Below are 17,048 nucleotides of genomic sequence, written 5' to 3' on the forward strand. Positions count from 1 at the left end.
CCCCAGAACACCAGGCAAAAGGTGCATTTCACTGTGTGTTTCGATGTACATGTGACTAATAAAGAAATCTTAGATCCCTTTCTTCTCACACCCTAGTAACGTCTAGTATTGTCTACCTGCAATGCACTCCCCGGTAGCTGTGACTCTATTCTGTTATTGTTTTTACCCTGTACTACCTCAATGCATGGTGCAATGAATTTAATCTGCATCAACGGCACGCAAGACAAATTTTTCACTGCATCTCCGTACAAGTGACAATAATAAACCAATACCTTCCTTGCACAAGAAGGCGTTTCGTGTACCAGGTGATTCCCAGATAAAATCTGGAGCAACACACAAGGTGCTGGAGGAACTCAGCGGGTCAAGCAGCATCTTCACTCCAGATGAGTCTTGCATCTCGAATGAATGTTCTACCTTGCAGGGTAGCTCCTGCTCGCAGTTCCCCCAAGGCAACCTTATTTTCCATCCCACCCTTGGCATCCAGAGTTCCTTCAGCTTGTTGACCTGACCTATTACCCCGTTGTTGGCAGCCGACCTATTCCCCGCCCCAGAGGCGAGGCCGCTTCCCCTCACAACTCTGCCAGCGGCTCTATGGATGGAGGAGGATGGCGTTCGAGAACGCGTTCGCTTTCCCTGGTTGATGGACGTGCTGCCGTCGGCTTGCCGTAGTCCCGCCCACTGGGCACTCCTTATTGGTCCTTCTCCCCACCCCGTGGTTGATGGACCGCTGCGTGCGCCAATAGATTCTGACAAACCAGCCAGCGGGGGCCGGGCAATCTACCCCCCAAAATAACAACAGAAGAGACAAACAGAGGTACCATTTCGAGTCAGAACCGGCAACGTTATTTTTCTCTTTACAAACACAACCCGATCTCCTGAGAGAGTCCAGCATCTGCCGCTTTTATTCAGAGTCTCCGGCGCCCGCGATATGATGGACATGGCTATCAGCCAATCGGACCTCACAGGACTGACCAATTGAAGCTGTCAGGAGGCGGGACTTGTCATGATTGATGTCCCCTGGGCCAATGGGGCGGGGAGGCGGGTCTCCGCCGGCCGTCTGGAGTTTGAACGGGCGGGCGGTTGCGGCCCAGCGCTGGGAGAGGGGCGACGGGACGGGCCGAGCGGCCGGCGGCTCGGTATGGACACCCTCATCCCCGTCGTCAACAAGCTGCAGGAGATATTCGGCACGCTGGGGGCCGAACTCATCCAGCTGCCGCAGATCGTGGTGGTGGGGAGTCAGGTAGGTGGGGTGGGGTGTGGGTGAGGGAGGTGGGAGTGGGTGAGGGGGTGGGGAGGTGGGTAGGGAGGTGGCTGAGGGTGGGGGAGGGGGGTAGGGAGGGTGGGGGTGAGGGGGGTAGGGAGGTGAGAGTGGGTGAGGGGTGTAGGGAGGGGGGTAGGGAGGGTGGGGGTGAGGGGGGTAGGGAGGTGAGAGTGGGTGAGGGGGGTAGGGAGGGGGGTAGGGAGGGTGGGGGTGAGGGGGTAGGGAGGTGAGAGTGGGTGAGGGGGGTAGGGAGGTGGGAGTGGGTGAGGGAGGTAGGGAGGTGGGTGAGGGAGGTGGTGAGGGGGGTAGGGAGGTGGGTGAGGGTGGGAGTGAGAGGGGTAGGGGTGAGGGGGGTGTGGGTGAGGGGGGTGAGGGGGGTGAGGGAGGTGGGAGGGGGTGAGGGGGGTGAGGGAGGGGGGAGTGGATGAGGGAGTGGGGAGGTGGGTAGGGAGGTGGCTGAGGGTGGGGGTGAGGGGGTAGGGAGGGTGGGGGTGAGGGGGTAGGGAGGGTGGGGTAGGGAGGTGAGAGTGGGTGAGGGGTGTAGGGAGGGGGGTAGGGAGGTGGGAGTGGGTGAGGGAGGTAGGGAGGTGGGTGAGGGAGGTGGTGAGGGGGGTAGGGAGGTGGGTGAGGGTGGGAGTGAGAGGGGTAGGGGTGAGGGGGGTAGGGAGGTGGGTGGGTGAGGAGGGGAGTGGATGAAGGGGAATGGATGGAGGGCGGTGGGTGAGGGGGAATGGAGGGAGTCAGGTGGGTTGGTGGGAGGGACGAAATGAGGTGGGGGAGGAGGGAGGGAGGGAATGTGGGTGGGAGGGAGGGAATGAGGGGGTGGGAGGGAGAGATGGGGGAGGGAGTGGGAGAGTGAATGAGTGAGGGGGAGGGAGCGAGAGCGAGGAGGGGAGAGTAAGTGAGGGGGAGTGGGAAGGATGGAGTGAGGCTGGAGGCAGGGAGTAGGAGGGGGTAGGATGGGGGCTAGGGGAGGAGGAAGGGGAAGTTTGAGGGATAGGAGGGAAGGAAGTTGAGGGAGGGAAGGGAAGATGAGGGGAGTTGATGGGGAAGGAGGGAGGGAAGTTGAGCAGACAAAGGAGGGTGTGGGTGGAGTGTTGGGGAGCGGCAGAGTGAGGTGGGGAGTGGAGGGGCGCTGGGCACAGGGTGAATCCTCTCCCTTCGTCCCCCACAGAGCAGTGGGAAGAGCTCGGTGCTGGAGAGCATCGTGGGGAGGGACTTCCTTCCCCGGGGGTCCGGCATCGTGACGCGCCGCCCCCTCGTCCTTCAGCTGGTCAACGTGGTGTCGGCGGAGGAGAGGAAGCAGGCAGCCGGTGGGGACAACGGTGAGGCACCAGCGGCCGATCTCCCACAGCGCCGTGGGCAGGGGCAGTGCTGCCAGGCCCCTGCCCCTTGAGCACTCTCGAATCCAGCGCGCAGTGAGGGAGGGGCGGCAGTGAGGGGGTGGGAGCTGTGGGAGGGGGGCAGTGAGGGGTTGGGAGCTGTGGGAGGGGGGCAGTGAGGGGTTGGGAGCTGTGGGAGGGGTGGCAGTGAGGGGGGAACTGTGGGAGGGAGCGGTGCCTCGGGAGGGGCGGCAGTGAGGGGGTGGGAGCTGTGGGGGGGGCAGCAGTGAGTGGGTGGGAGCTGTGGGAGGGACCAGTGCCTCAGGAGGGGCGGTAGTGAGGGGGTTGTGTCCCCCCAAAACACGTGTGTCCCTCAGCCAGCGTTCCCCAAAATCAGATTTTGCTCTGATGTTTGGGGGATCTTGCTGTGCACGCATCGGTTGCTTGGCCTCGGGGTGGGACTCTGCTCGGAGGATGAGGGCTGTGCTCCCACCTGCCCCTGACCCCAGCCCAGATGTCCCACGGGTCTGCCTCTGGCGCCGGCCTCGGAGTAACACTGACCAACGGGTCCCACTCACTGGGGGGAGTGGGAAAGGAGGGAACCCGATCAGCCTCAGGCCCTGTGCTGAAGCCAGGGTGTTGCCCCTCCTCCCAGCGGGAGGGGTGGGTGTGATGTTCCTGACTCCTTCCTGACGTCTGCCTCTCTCCAGGGACCGTTGTTGAGGAATGGGGGATGTTCCTGCATTGCAAGAATAAGGTAATTCCCTCCCTCCCCCCTCCCTCCCCCCTCCCTCCCTCCCCCTCTTCCACCCGCCCTCCCTCCCCCTCCTCTCCTGTCCTCCCTCCTCCTCCTGTTCCACCCGTCCTCCCTCCCTCCCTCCCTCCTCTTCCTCTTCTGCCCTCTCTACCCCTCACCCTCTCCCTTGCACTTCCTATCCTCCCCCTCTTCCCCTCCTCACCCACCGCCCCCAAGTCCCCTCTTTCACCTCACACTGACTTCATCCCTCACCCTTCTCACGCAGCACTGCCTCACTCCCACCCACACCGCCCACCCCCCTCCCGGCTCCCTCTTCCAGCATGTGTCCGACCCAGTCCCCGTGGACAGGTGGCGGCTGGGCTCGTACCCAGGATTTTCCCGCTGGCGGTCGGGGTTTGGGCCGACCCGTGTGGAATTAACGCCTGCCGACATCTCCCCGCAGATCTTTGTGGACTTTGATGAAATCCGACAGGAGATTGAGAATGAGACGGAGCGTATGACAGGCACCAACAAGGTAAGCAGAGCTGGCCAAGGCTGCAGCGTCACACGGGCACCTGCGGTCCCTGAGCATTCCCTCCGCTGCCTCTGTCCCTGCTGGAGGTCTGAGCTGTGGAAGGAACGTCAAGGGAGAGGACTCCCTCTTCCCTTTCTGTAACAGCCACGGGCAACAGTCAAGGCCTTAGGAGGTTCGGCTTGTCACCGAACACTAACAAACTGCTAGCCATGTGCTGTTGGAAGTGTCCTAACCGGTTGCATCACAGTCTGGGACGGCAATTCGAATGCGCAGGAATGTAAGAAGCTGCAGAGAGTCGTGGACTCAGCCCAGTACATCACGGGCACATCCCTGCCCACCATCGGGAGTATCTACAGGAGGCGCTGCCTCAAGAACGCAACATCCATCATCAAAGATCCCCACCATCTGGGCCGTGCCATCTTCTCACAGCTCCCATCGGGCAGGAGGTACAGATGCCTGAAGTCCCCACACCACCAGGTTCAGGAACAGTTACTCCCCTTCACCCACTCGGTTCTTGAACCATGCGGCACATCCCTGATCACTACAATTTAGCAACACTATGACCACTGTGATCACTTTGCACTAAAATGGGCTTTATTTTTGCCCCAGTTGCTTTCTTTCTTGAAGAAATTGTGTATAATTGATGTTTAATGTACTGTAGGCTTTTCTTGTGAATGCTGCTTCTCTGATGCTCTGTGCCTGTGATGCTGCTGCGGGTAAGTTTTCGTTGCCCCTGTGCCCACACAGACCTGTGCATCTGACAGTAAACTCGACTCTGACTTCTTCCCGTGCCACTGTGTTATCCTGAACACGCAGCTGTACAACCCAGCCTCCTGGTGGATGACGTCCTGAGCGATGCCTCACGCAGTCGACTGGCCCACCCCTCAGCACGCTGTGTGGCTGGAGGCTCAGTTCGACAGCAGTGAAGAGTCTGGTTCCGCTTGTGGAGGATGCAGTGGGAATGAAGTTTGATGCAGTTTGTACACTCACTGTAGCTTTGATGTCCCTTTCCTCTCCACCTCCTGTCTCTCTTTGTTTTGAAGGGGATCAGCCCGGAGCCTATTCACCTGAAGATCTTCTCGCCCCACGTTCTCAACCTGACCCTGGTCGACCTCCCTGGTATCACCAAGGTAACCAAGACTGTAATAGCATGCCTCATTGCTGCGTAGCAACAACATCTCAAAACTTTCTGAATTACTTTCATCTTCCTGAGCTTAGTCGTCTCCAACAGCTTCGGGGCTCTGACCTTGGGGAAATGGAGCTGGCAGATACCGGGTCCTCCAGCAGACCCTGGATCTGAATATCAGGAGGGAAGGGAAGTTAAAGCCATTTTCCTGTCCTGGGACGGTGCGGAGGGAGCTTCACTCTGTGTCTGATCCTGGGAGTGTGTGACAGGACAGTGTAGAGGGAGCTTCACTCTGTGTCTGATCCCGGGAGTGTGTGATGGGACGGTGCAGAGGGAGCTTCACCCTGTGTCTGACCCCGGGAGTGTGTGATGGGACGGTGTAGAGGGAGCTTCACCCTGTGTCTGACCCCGGGAGTGTGTGATGGGACGGTGTAGAGGGAGCTTCACCCTGTGTCTGACCCCGGGAGTGTCTGATGGGACGGTGTAGAAGCACTTGGAGCCTATGACGGTCCCGTTGAGTGTGTGTTTGCAATGCTCCAGGTCCCAGTCGGAGACCAGCCCCCAGATATCGAGCAGCAGATCCGCGAAATGCTGGCGACGTACATCAGTAACCCCAACTCCTTGATCCTGGGGGTGACGGCTGCCAACACTGACATGGCCACCTCGGAGGCCCTGAAGCTGGCCCGTGACGTCGACCCGGACGGTAAGCGACCAAAACGTGCCAGTCCCTGGAGTGCGCGGCAGGCTGATGGAGCAGTGTTCTTGTAATGTTGTCCTGGGTGTCTGTGGCCAGGGGCAGCTGGCCAGTGGGTGGGCTGGAACACTGCGGAGGAATCTCCTTCCCCACAGGACTGCAACCCCTCCGATCTCCTCTGGAGGAGGAGACCATTCTGACTGTTTGCATGCCGACCAACGTGTCTTCCTGAGCCAGTCCTGCGTTTGGCCCAGATCCCTCTGAACCTTTCCTATCCTTGCACCTGTCCAAGTGACTTCTATAGTTGTACCTGCCTGTACCACTTCCTCCAGCAGCTCGTTCCACACACCCACCACCCTTCTCAATCATTTTATTCTTCTCGCCCTGAGCAAGTCCCACCCACCTACGCGCTAGGGACAATATACAGCCTGGCGAGGAGGCTCCAATTACAGGATCACAAGAGGCTGCAGAGCGTTGTGGACTCGGCCAGCTCCATCACGGGCACAACCCTCACCGCCACCGAGGACATCTTCAAGAAGTGGCGCCTCAGGAAGGCGGCATCCATCACCAAGGACACTCACCACCCGGGACATGCCCTCTTCTCGTTACTGCCATCGGGGAGGAGGTACAGGAGCCTGAAGACCCACACTCAACGATTCAGGAACAGCTTCTTGCCCTCCGAACGGTCCATGAACCACTGCATTATTGTTTTATTTTCTAGCACTATTTATTTATTTTGTAATTTATCGAAACCTTACGCCTTTGTGCTGTACTGCCGCCGCTAAACAACACGTTTCACGCGCGTGTCAGTCAATGACGATGAACCTGGTTCTGATCCATCGGCCGTGACTCACCTCGTGTCTGCTCCCTCAGGCCGTCGCACGCTGGCGGTGATCACGAAGCTGGACTTAATGGACGCTGGCACAGATGCCATGGACGTATTGATGGGCCGAGTGGTCCCAGTGAAGCTCGGCATCGTCGGGGTGGTCAACAGGTGCGGCCGCGCGGGGAAGGGATGCGGAAGGAGAGGGGGATCGGGGGTGCTCCAGTTCCCTCCCACGTCCCGATGATGTGCGGGTCGGTGGGTAAATTGCCCCCAGTGTGTGGGTGGATGAGGAGAATAAGATGAGCGCTGGGTACGTGGATTGAGCTGCCAGAGCAAGTAGTAGAGGTGGGTACAGTTGAAGTGTTTAAAAGGTACGTGGATAGGACCAATCGCAGGAAAAGGGGACCAGCTCAAGAACTCGCCTTGGTCGGCATGGACGAGGTGGGCCAAAGGGCCTCTTTCTGTGCTGTGTAACTGTTGTGAGTGAGAAAACAGATTCAATGGGTCTCAAAAGCAAGGGCTCTGAACACAGTCTGGCAGTAAATGATCTTATTTACAAAAGATGAGCATGGGAAGATGGTAATGGGAATAACACACACACGTGCACAGCTTATAGCGAGTGTGGGAAAATCACACCGGGGATAAAACACACACACACCCACACCCACACCGAACTAGGTACATACAATCAGGGAGAAACAATACAATACCTGCCACCCCTTGACTCAGGGGTCACTACGCTACTAGGGACACTGGCTAAGATGGTCCCAACCCTTTAACAGTGCGCACCTCACCAATGATCTCTCCGGTGCCGTTCCACAGTACTTGGCCTGGAGTGAAGCAGGGTGGTTCCTCGAAGATGGCAAAGAGAGAGAGCCGAGCACACGTGGCGCCCTTTATAGTGCTGAAGGGCTGCTGGGGGTCCAGCCCAGGTCATTTACAGGGGGCTAATGGTTCGGTGCCAGCAAGGACTAATCGATTACAAAGGCCAATGGTCCAAGGCCAAGTACAAAGGTACTTAAAGGGGCCAATGGTCAGGTGTGCGCTGGTGGGTGGGGCGGGGCCAAACCTTGATTGGCAGTGGTGTGTCTTCCGACCAGGTCATGGGCAGTGCTGTCGTGTGACAGCCACGACCCTCCACAATACAGTAACCCTGTGATGCGGTAACTAAGAATCTCCATCCCAAGCAACGTCTTGGCGGATCTTCTCTGCACCCCCTCTGCATCACATCCTTGTGCTAAATGTTACGTATTTTTGTTTGGATATTCATCTGTTGGGGCCACAGGTGTATTGCCCATCCATAACTGACCCTGTAGTGGAGGCGGGGGTAACCATTTCTTCCTCAAAAGAGTTGGCCACATGAGTTGGGCCTGGAGTTCCCTGCGGACCAGGTTAATCGATTTCTTCCCCAGAATGGCATGAGTGAATTAGTGTGGCTTTTCCAACAATCCTGCCGTTGTTCTGGTAGTAATTACTGAGTAATCACTGACACTTTCCAGGGAACTGACTCAACTGAGAAGTTCCAGGGCTGCCGTGGTGGGGTTTGAACTCGGGGTCTTTGAGACGTGAGTCCAGGACTTGACCGGTGCACCACCTCGGCCTTTTATTGCAGGTGGTTGCAGGAGTTCCAGCTGAGATGTTACAGGGCTCCGGTGGGACGTAGTCAAGAGCAGTGGGCTGGATAAACCTGCCCGAGAGGCAGTTCAGCAACGTTTCACTGGATGTTTGCTGGGCTGAGGGGCTGTCCCAGAAGGAGCAATGGAGCGAGGTCAGCCCCATCTCAGTGCTCCAGGGTTAGAAGATGGAAAGGTGGTCTGATGGGATATGAGGGATTGATGGGATGGGTGCTGAGGGATTGGTCCCTTGGGCTGGAGCTCTGGTCACCAGGGTAGGGGAGGGAGCGGAATGGAATGGTAGGGCAGGAGAGAGGAGCTGAGGTCGAGTTAGCTGGCTCACCGAGCTATGGGTGCAGCGGCCTTGCTCCTGACTCCCATGACCTGTGGCCGCAGGCGCCTCTGTCTCACTTTGTCTGCGCTCCTCCCAGGAGTCAGCACGACATCAACGTCAACAAGAGCATTGCCGATGCCATCCAGGATGAACAGGCCTTCCTGCAGAAGAGGTACCCGTCGCTGGCTAACCGCAATGGAACCAAATACCTGTCCAAGACGCTCAACAGGTGAGGCTCTCCTACTTCCCGCTTTCCCAGAGAGAAAGGTTGGGGGTGGTCAGAGATAACACCAGGGCACCTTGGCGTGGGGTGGGGGGGAGCGGGGGTACATGGAGATCCCCGAGGAGGTGGTGACGACTTAGTCGGCGTCTGTTCTGACTACGGAGACAGGGGAAGGGGCAGAATGAACAGAAGATGGGAGCCAGTGGGGTAAAGATCAGGCAAAAGGCTCCCATCTTCTGTTCCCTTCACGTCACGGAGTCAGGTTAGGAAAGGAATCTGTGGAACCCTCCATTCTCCACTGGTGTGAGGCTGGGTAGTGTCGACGATCGAGTGGACCCAGGTATCCTTGTTCCGAGAGCGAACCTGGAGCTGCAGCAAGCAGCCAGAAGGGCAAATGGTCAGGCCACATTTGGAGTATTGTGAGCAGTTTTGGGCCCCGTATCTAAGGAAGGATGTGCTGGCCTTGGAGAGGGTCTAGAGGAGGTTTATGAGAATATTCCCAGGGATGAAAGGGTTAATGTATGAGGAGCATTTGATGGCTCTGGGCCTGTACTCACTGGAGTCTAGAAGGATGAGGGGGGATCTCACTGAAACCTATTGGATACTGAAAGGCCTGGATAGAGTAGACGTGGGGAGGATGTTTCCATCAGTGGAAGAGTCCGGGATCCGAGGGCACAGCCTCAGGATAAAGGGACGTCCCTTTAGAACTGGGATGAGGAGGAATTTCTTCAGCCAGAGGGCGGTGAATCTGTGGAATTCATGTCATTGGGTATATTTAAAGCAGAGGTCAATAAACTGGGATGAGGAGGAATTTCTTCAGCCAGAGGGCGGTGAATCTGTGGAATTCATGTCATTGGGTATATTTAAAGCAGAGGTCAATAGGTTCCTGATTAGTGAGGGCGTCAAAGGTTACAGGGAGAAGGCAGGAGAATGGGGTTGAGAGGGAAAAATAGATCACCCATGATCGAATGGTGGAGCAGACTCGATGGGCTGAACGGCCTAATTCTGCTCCTATGTTTTATGGTCTCCTTAGCTGAGAAAGGATGTCCTTGCTGGAGAGGGAAGGCCGCTCAGATTGGCTCTAGAAATGGAGCAAGCCACAATCAGCTGGGGGAACTCAGCGGGTCGGGCAGCGTCTGTGGAGGGAGATGGACAGTTGACGTTTGGGGTCAAAACGTCAGCTGTCCGTTCCCCTCCCACACAGCTGCTGCCTGAGCTGCTGAGTTCCTCCAGCAGCTGGTTTGTTGCTCCAGAATGCAGCAGCCAGCAGTCTCTGGTGTCTCCATCAAACCTTCGTCTCACTCCATTCCCTCCACTCGGGGAAACAGGTCCGACTTGTTCTTTCGAGGGCCCCTGGACCCAGAAACAACCCTGACCCGGGCAGTCTGAGCCGCGGCCTCCTGCCTGACTCCCGCGTGCCCTGGGATGTGGTCAGCGGTACGGGCGTGGGGTCCGGCTGGCGGGGTGACTTTGCCTCTGCCCCCACAGGTTACTGATGCACCACATCCGGGACTGCCTCCCGGAGCTGAAGACCCGGGTGAACGTGCTGACGGCCCAGTACCAGTCCATGCTCAACAGCTACGGGTACCCCATCGAGGACCACAACGCCACCCTGCTCCAGATCATCACCAAGTTCGCCACGGAATACTGCCACACCATCGAGGGCACAGCGAGGAACATCGAGACCTCCGAGCTGTGAGTCTGGGGGAGGGTGGGGGGGAGTGGTAACGGCACGCAGGCCAGGAGAGAGAGAGAGAGAGAGAGAGAGAGAGAGAGAGAGTGTGTGTGTGTGTGTGTGTGTGTGTGTGTGTGTGTGTAGGCAGTGTGCTCTGGGAGGGAGGTGACAGCAGAGGACCGGGGTGAAGGCAGGTAGGATTGGCCTCTGGTGGTGAAGCAGCACATCAGTCCACACTGCACTCTGCTGGAGCCTCCTCCTGGCTCTCCTCCTCCCCATCAGCACTGCCCGTCTGTGTGGGAGGGCGCTGAGTGTGCACCTGCAGCTGGGTGATGCTGTGCTCGTAAAACTCCGGTAGTCTGGTACCCTGGTGGTGCCGGACAATCCAATCTTCTGGACGGTCGGACGTTACTCCCGACAGCAACCCAACACAATTTTAATTCACTTTTCTTTCCCCCCAACCCAAGACTTAACTAGTGTCATGATTAAATTTTCCAATCAACCTTAGGAGTTCAAAGGAAGTGCAGGGGATAGGTGGCCCTGGTGGGTTTAAAGGGAGCGGGAAACGGGGTCCCGGTGGGTGTAAAGGGAGCAGGAGACGGGGTCCTGGCGTGTTCAAAGGGAGCGGGAAACAGTGACCCGACGTTTTCAAAGGGAGCGGGAAATGGGGTCCTGGTAGGTTCAAAGGGAGCGGGAAACGGGGCCCCGGTGGGTTAAAAGGGAGTGGGAGACGGGGCCACGGCAGGTGTTGGGGAACAGAACACGTTGAGCCAGTTATTGGGCTCTTGGTTTCTCGGAACCATTGGACGTGGGATTATTGGAGCTCTCCTGTCTGGATTGCTGGGGAATTCTGCCTGGGGTGGGAGCGGGCTGAGAGAGGAAAGCTCCCACCGGGTCCTTGGTCCCTCACCGGCCTTGGCCCCAACACCCCCCTCCCCCCAGTCTGATGTGCCACCCCCCTCTCCCTACAGCTGCGGCGGAGCCCGGATCTGCTACATCTTCCATGAGACGTTCGGCCGCACCCTGGAGTCCATTGACCCGCTGACGGGACTGACCACACTGGATGTGCTGACTGCCATCAGGAACGCCACGGTAACCGGGGGTGGTGGGCGGCCTGCTGTACCGAGGGTGGGCGCAGAGATGCAAGGGGGTGGGGTATTCTGCTGCCTGCGCCCGCCTCACCCGCTGTCTCTCCTCCCCCCTCCCAGGGCCCGCGGCCAGCTCTCTTCGTCCCCGAGGTGTCCTTCGAGCTGCTGGTGAAGAGGCAGATCAAGCGGCTGGAGGAGCCGTGCCTGCGCTGTGTGGAGCTGGTTCACGAGGAACTGCAGAGGATCATCCAGCACTGCTCCACCAACAACACCCAGGTAGGTGGGCTCACAAGATCATAGATCACCAAAGGAGCAGAAGTAGGCCATTTGGCCCATTGAGTCTGCTCTGCTACCTCACCATGAGCTAAACTATTCTCCCATCTGGCCCCAATTCCCGGCCTTTTCCCCATATCCCTTGATACCTTGACTAATTAGATACCTATCAATCTCCTCCTTAAACACCCCCAGTGATTGGGCCTCCACAGCTGTACGTGGCAACGAGTTCCATAAATCCACGACCCTCTGGCTAAAGAAATTTCTCCTCATCTCTGTTCTAAATGCGTACCCTCTATACCCTTTAATTCTAAGACTGTGCCCTCTGGTCCTGGACTCACCCACCAAAGGAAACAGCTTGGCCACATCTACTCTGCCCAGTCCTTTCAACATTCGAAATGTTTCTATGAGGTCCCCTCTCATTCTTCTGTACTCCAGTGAGTACAGTCCAAGAGCCGACAAACGCTCATTGTATGTCAGCCCTTTCATTCCAGGAATCATCCTCGTAAATCTTCTCTGAACCCTGTCCAACATCAGTACATCCTTCGTAAGATAAGGCGCCCAAAACTGCACGCAGTATTCCAAATGAGGCCTCACCAGTGCCTCGTAGAGCCTCAACATCACATCCTTACTTTTATACACTATACCTCTCGAAATGAATGCCAACATAGCATTCGCTTTTCTTACCACCGATCCGACCTGGTGGTTAACCTTCAGGGTATCCTGCCTGAGGACCCCCAAGTCCCTTTGCACTTCTGTATTTTGAATGGGTGGGGCGGGACAGGGACCCCTCCCATCTCTGCAGCCTCTCCTCGCCCAGCGGTGGGCAGGACATGGGGGGGGGGGGGGAAAGAACCTCACTGGTCCCGCGTTGTCCGATACCCAGCCGCCCTGAACTCACGGCCGCCTCCTCTGGCCCCTGCAGGAGCTGCTGCGGTTCCCAAAGCTGCACGACGCCATCGTGGAGGTGGTGATGGGTCTGCTGCGCAGAAGGCTGCCCGTGACCAACGAGATGGTGAGCCTGCCCTTGGCCCCCCACTCCCGGGTTCGGAGGGGAGTCGGCACCCCTCGCGCTGTGTCATGGTGACAGGACGTGGCGGTCGGCTTTCGGTGAGGGCTGGGGTGGGGGGTGGAGCAGGGGGAGGTCTGTGTGGTACCTGGGGTGGGTTCACAGTGAGAGCAAACCTCCCCAGTCAGCCGGAGTAGAGGAATTGGTTTATTATTGTCACAAGTACAGTGAAGAACTTGTCCTGCGCACCGTTCATACAGATCAATTCATCACATCAGTGCACTGGGGAAGTACAAAGGCAAACAATAACAGAATGCAGAGTAAAGTGTCACAGTTACAGAGAAAGTGCAGTGCAGGCAGACAATAAGGTGTAAGGGCCACGACGAGGTAGGTTGTGAGGTCAAGAGTCCATCTTATCGCACTAGGGGACCGTTCAATAGTCTTATAACAGCGGGGTAGAAGCTGTCCTTGAGCCTGGTGGGACGTGCTTTCAGGCTTTTGTATCTTCTGCCCGACGGGAGGGGGGAGAAGAGAGAATGTCCGGGGTGGGAGGGGTCTGTGGCTGGGGCGTGTGTCGTGTGGGGGGTGGAAGTGTGCACTCCAATGTCTCTGGGTAATCTCTTTCCCCCTCATCACTCTTCCCCCCCCCCCCCCCCCCCACTATCCTCCTCCTCTCTCTGCCCCCCTTCTCCCCACCCCCAGGTGCACAACCTCATTGCCATCGAGCTGGCCTACATCAACACCAAGCACCCTGACTTCAGCGACGCTGCCATGGTTTCCGCGTCGGTGAACAGTACCCAGGTACCCACCCGCTGACCCCCCTCACCGGGTACCCAGCCCGCTGACCCCCCCCTCACCGGGTAGCCGGGGACCCGGCTCTTCCACCAGGGCAGGCGGCGCACTAGGGGTGTGGGAGGTCCCATCACCACCATACCCACCGTCTGATGCAGACCCGCACGGGGTGTCTGTTCTCCCACCGTGTTGGGGGGAGACACAGACCCTGTCCCCGGGGGTGGGGACAGACCCTGTGTGTGGGGAGTGGGGATGGGGACACAGACTCTGTCCCCGTGTGTGGGGTGGGGACGCTGACCCCGTCCCCGTGTGTGGGGGGTGGGGGTGGGGACACAGACCCTGCCCCCATGTGTGCCATGTGTGGGGGATGGGGACACAGATCCCATCCCCTGGGTTGGGGGTGGGGTCACAGACCCTGTCCCTGTGTGTGTGTGTGTGTGTGTGTGTGGGGGGGGGGGCGGTGGGGGGGTGGTCACAGACAGACCCGGGCCCTGTCCTGTGACAAGGACAGCTCCCTCTGCCCTGTAGCTCCAAGATCCGAGCCATTCCCAGGGGGACTGATGCTCCTTCCTCTCTCCCAGGCTGAGGCGCTACAGGACGGGGGCCACAAGTGGAAGGCAGACAGAGCCGAGGAGCGGTGGTCCGAGGAGAAGTCCAGGAGTTCGGCCGGTCCCGAGCAGTCCAGCCATGGCAAAGGGCACGCGGTCAACCTGCTGGACGCGGTGCGTGTGTGTGTCTCAGTGTGGGACCCTGTACACCCCGTGTGTGTGTGTCCCCCAGTGTGGGATCCTGTATTCCCCGTGTTTGTGTGTGTGTGTGTGTCTCTCGGTATGGGACCCTGTATACCCCGTGTGTGTGTGTCCCAGTGTGGTACCCTGTACACCCCGTGTGTGTGTTTGTCTCATTGTGGGACCCTGTACACCCTGTGCGTGTGTGTCCCAGTGTGGGATCCTGTACGCCCCGTGTTTGTGTGTGTGTCTCTCTCTTCTCTCTCTCTCTCTCTCTCTCTCTCTCAGTATGGGACCCTGTATACCCCGTGTGTGTGTGTGTCCCCCGGTGTGGTACCCTGTACACCGTGTGTGTGTGTGTGTGTGTGTGTGCGCGCGCGCGCACACGCGCGCATCCCAGTGTGGGATCCCATACACCCTGTGTGTGTGTGTGTGTGTCTCAGTGTGGGACCCTGTACACCCATGTGTGTGTGTGTCCCCCTGTACACCCCGTGTGTGTGTGTGTGTGTGTGTGTGTGTGTGTGTCCCAGTGTGGGACCCTGTCCACCCCGTTTGTGCACGTGTGTGAGAGAGAGAGAGAGAGAGAGTGGGGGGCGGGGGTCACGGACACAGACACCGTCCCATCCCGTGGCTGCCCTTCCCCGCTAACTCCCTGCCTGTGCCCCCCCCCTCACTAACCCCCTGCCTTCACCCCCCAGCCGGTGCCGGTGTCCCGGAAGCTGAGCCTGAGGGAACAGCGGGACTGCGAGGTCATCCAGCGGCTCATCAAGTCTTACTTCCTCATAGTGCGGAAGGGCATCCAGGACAGGTGGGTGTCCGTCCAGAGCCGCCGACGCCCCTCCCGGCGTTCTGGAGACTGTGGGGGGGAGGGGGGTGGTTTGGGCAGCTCACCAGTCTCCGGGGAGGGGATCCAAGGACAGTGGGTGGGTGGGGTAAGGTTTCCCCGCAGGGAGATGCTGTGATCCCTAAGGCAAGGGGAGGGGCGAGGTACTGAGGGCCAGGACACCGTATCGGCCTGGCTGTGCTTTCTGACGCTGCCTCCCCTGCACTCCCCCCTCCCCCCCCACAGCGTCCCGAAGACAGTGATGCACTTCCTGGTGAACCACGTGAAGGACAACCTGCAGAGCGAGCTGGTGGGGCAATTGTACCGCTCCCAGCTCCTGGACGGGCTGCTCACTGAGTCCGAGGACGTGGCTGCCCAGCGCACTGAGGCCGCCAGCATGCTGAAGGTGAGGGGTCCCGGGAGGGGAGGGGAGGTGGGGGGGAGGGGGAGGTACAGGGAGGGGAGGTGGGGGAGGGTGGGGGGAGGTATGAGGAGGGGAGAGGTACAGGTAGGGGAGGTGGGGTAGGTACGGGGAGGGGAGAGGTATGAGGAGGGGAGAGGTACAGGTAGGGGAGGTGGCGTAGGTACGGGGAGGGGAGGTGGGGGGAGGGAGGGGAGGTGGGGGGGAGGCCTTGTGTGGTTGCGTTGAGTAGTTCCCCCCCCCCCACCCCCCCCCCCGTCCTGTCCCATGGGGTAGGGCACCTCTCTCCTGTCCTGCCAGGTGGTTCCCCCCACCCCCCTGTCCCGGGCCAGAGAGCGAGTTTGAAGCCCATCCCCTCCATTGTTCCCACAGGCGCTGCAGAGAGCGAGCCTCGTCATCTCGGAGATCAGAGAGACCCAGCTGTGGTGACGGCAGACCAGAGGTGGTGACAGCTCGGGCTCAGAGACCAGTTCTCCACACCAACAGCCCCTCCACTCCCCTCCCCCCTCCCCCCCCCCCCCCCCCCCCCCCCCAAATGGTGGCTGGTGAGGTGCCCATCCCATGGCAGCTGCCTTTGAGCTGCAGATAACTGGAGATGCTGGCTGACTTCCCCTCCGCCCCTCGCCCTCTCCCACCCCCGCTCTCCCTCTGCCTGTCTCTCTCTCCCTCCCCACCTCACCCCATCTTCTCCCCCGTCACTCCCCCCATCTTCCCCCTTGCCCCCCCCCCCCACCGTGAGCTGTGTACATATTTCTCCCCTTCCCCTGTGTACTCAGTGACCATGTGCGCTGTTTCTGCGGTGAGAGTCTGTAATTTATCGTACGCTGTGAATGCTGCCCTGTCCGCAGGAGAGGTCGACCCTTTCCCAGGAGCGGGGACCCTGCCTGGGGACTGCTGGAGCTGGCCCTTGCCCAGCCCTGGGAGCAGGGAAGGCCCAGCCTGTGGCTCTGCAGTGACACCCCCGCCGTGTGTTCCACTGAAATAAAGGCCGGCAACTGAAACCTGAGACTCCTGTGGCTTCAATCCTCCAGCACGGCCTGACACTGAGAGACGAGCCTGGGCAGGGGGAATCCCCCTCACCCTGGCACTCAGGGGGCCTCGGGTACTGGCTGGGGAGTAGGGCTGAGAGGTCTGACCAGTCTGGGGGGGTGGGGGGGAGCTGCGTGGCTCCTTGGAGGAAGGGCTGATGAGGGAGTGTGGGGCCAGGGGCGAGAGTGTGAGAGGGGAGTGGGGGGCTCCCTTGGCTTGGGAGGAGTCCGGTCCCAGAAGGAAGTGTTGCACCCAGGAGAGCTCCTCAAGAGTCAGCCCAGGACTCTCACAGACCGGGGAAGGGAGAGGTCTGGGGGGGTGGGGGAAGGAGTATCCTCGCTTCACTTGCACAGCTCTAGATACTCCGACAAGCAGAGAACACGAGGTTCCTGGGTATAAGGAACGTGCAGCCAAGTGGTGTTTACTGCCAGCCACAGGCGGGCTGGATCACGGAGCAGGTTTCAGGGGCCCGTGTTCCCATTTCCAATGTTCTGGCACATTGTTGGAACACATATGTCCCTGGATCAGATTCAGTTCGCA

At 59.0% G+C, this 17,048-nt stretch overlaps 1 protein-coding gene across 1 annotated transcript; it reads left to right on the forward strand.

The window, feature by feature from the left end:
- The first annotated feature begins 988 nt into the window (after window positions 1–988).
- On the forward strand, window positions 989–16,480 carry LOC127567210 (dynamin-1-like protein). The gene is made up of 17 exons (XM_052009894.1): window positions 989–1,240; window positions 2,436–2,586; window positions 3,294–3,340; window positions 3,783–3,854; window positions 4,898–4,984; window positions 5,521–5,683; window positions 6,548–6,668; window positions 8,545–8,676; window positions 10,159–10,365; window positions 11,317–11,437; window positions 11,554–11,709; window positions 12,632–12,721; window positions 13,418–13,516; window positions 14,089–14,229; window positions 14,934–15,043; window positions 15,305–15,464; window positions 15,852–16,480. The coding sequence occupies exons 1-17, from the start codon at window positions 1,004–1,006 to the stop codon at window positions 15,906–15,908; spliced, it is 2,151 nt and encodes a 716-aa protein (XP_051865854.1). The 5' UTR covers window positions 989–1,003; the 3' UTR covers window positions 15,909–16,480.
- The last annotated feature ends 568 nt before the right edge of the window (window positions 16,481–17,048 follow it).

The sequence above is a fragment of the Pristis pectinata genome, unplaced genomic scaffold, assembly GCF_009764475.1.
Source record: "Pristis pectinata isolate sPriPec2 unplaced genomic scaffold, sPriPec2.1.pri scaffold_196_arrow_ctg1, whole genome shotgun sequence".
Taxonomy (NCBI): domain Eukaryota; kingdom Metazoa; phylum Chordata; class Chondrichthyes; order Rhinopristiformes; family Pristidae; genus Pristis; species Pristis pectinata.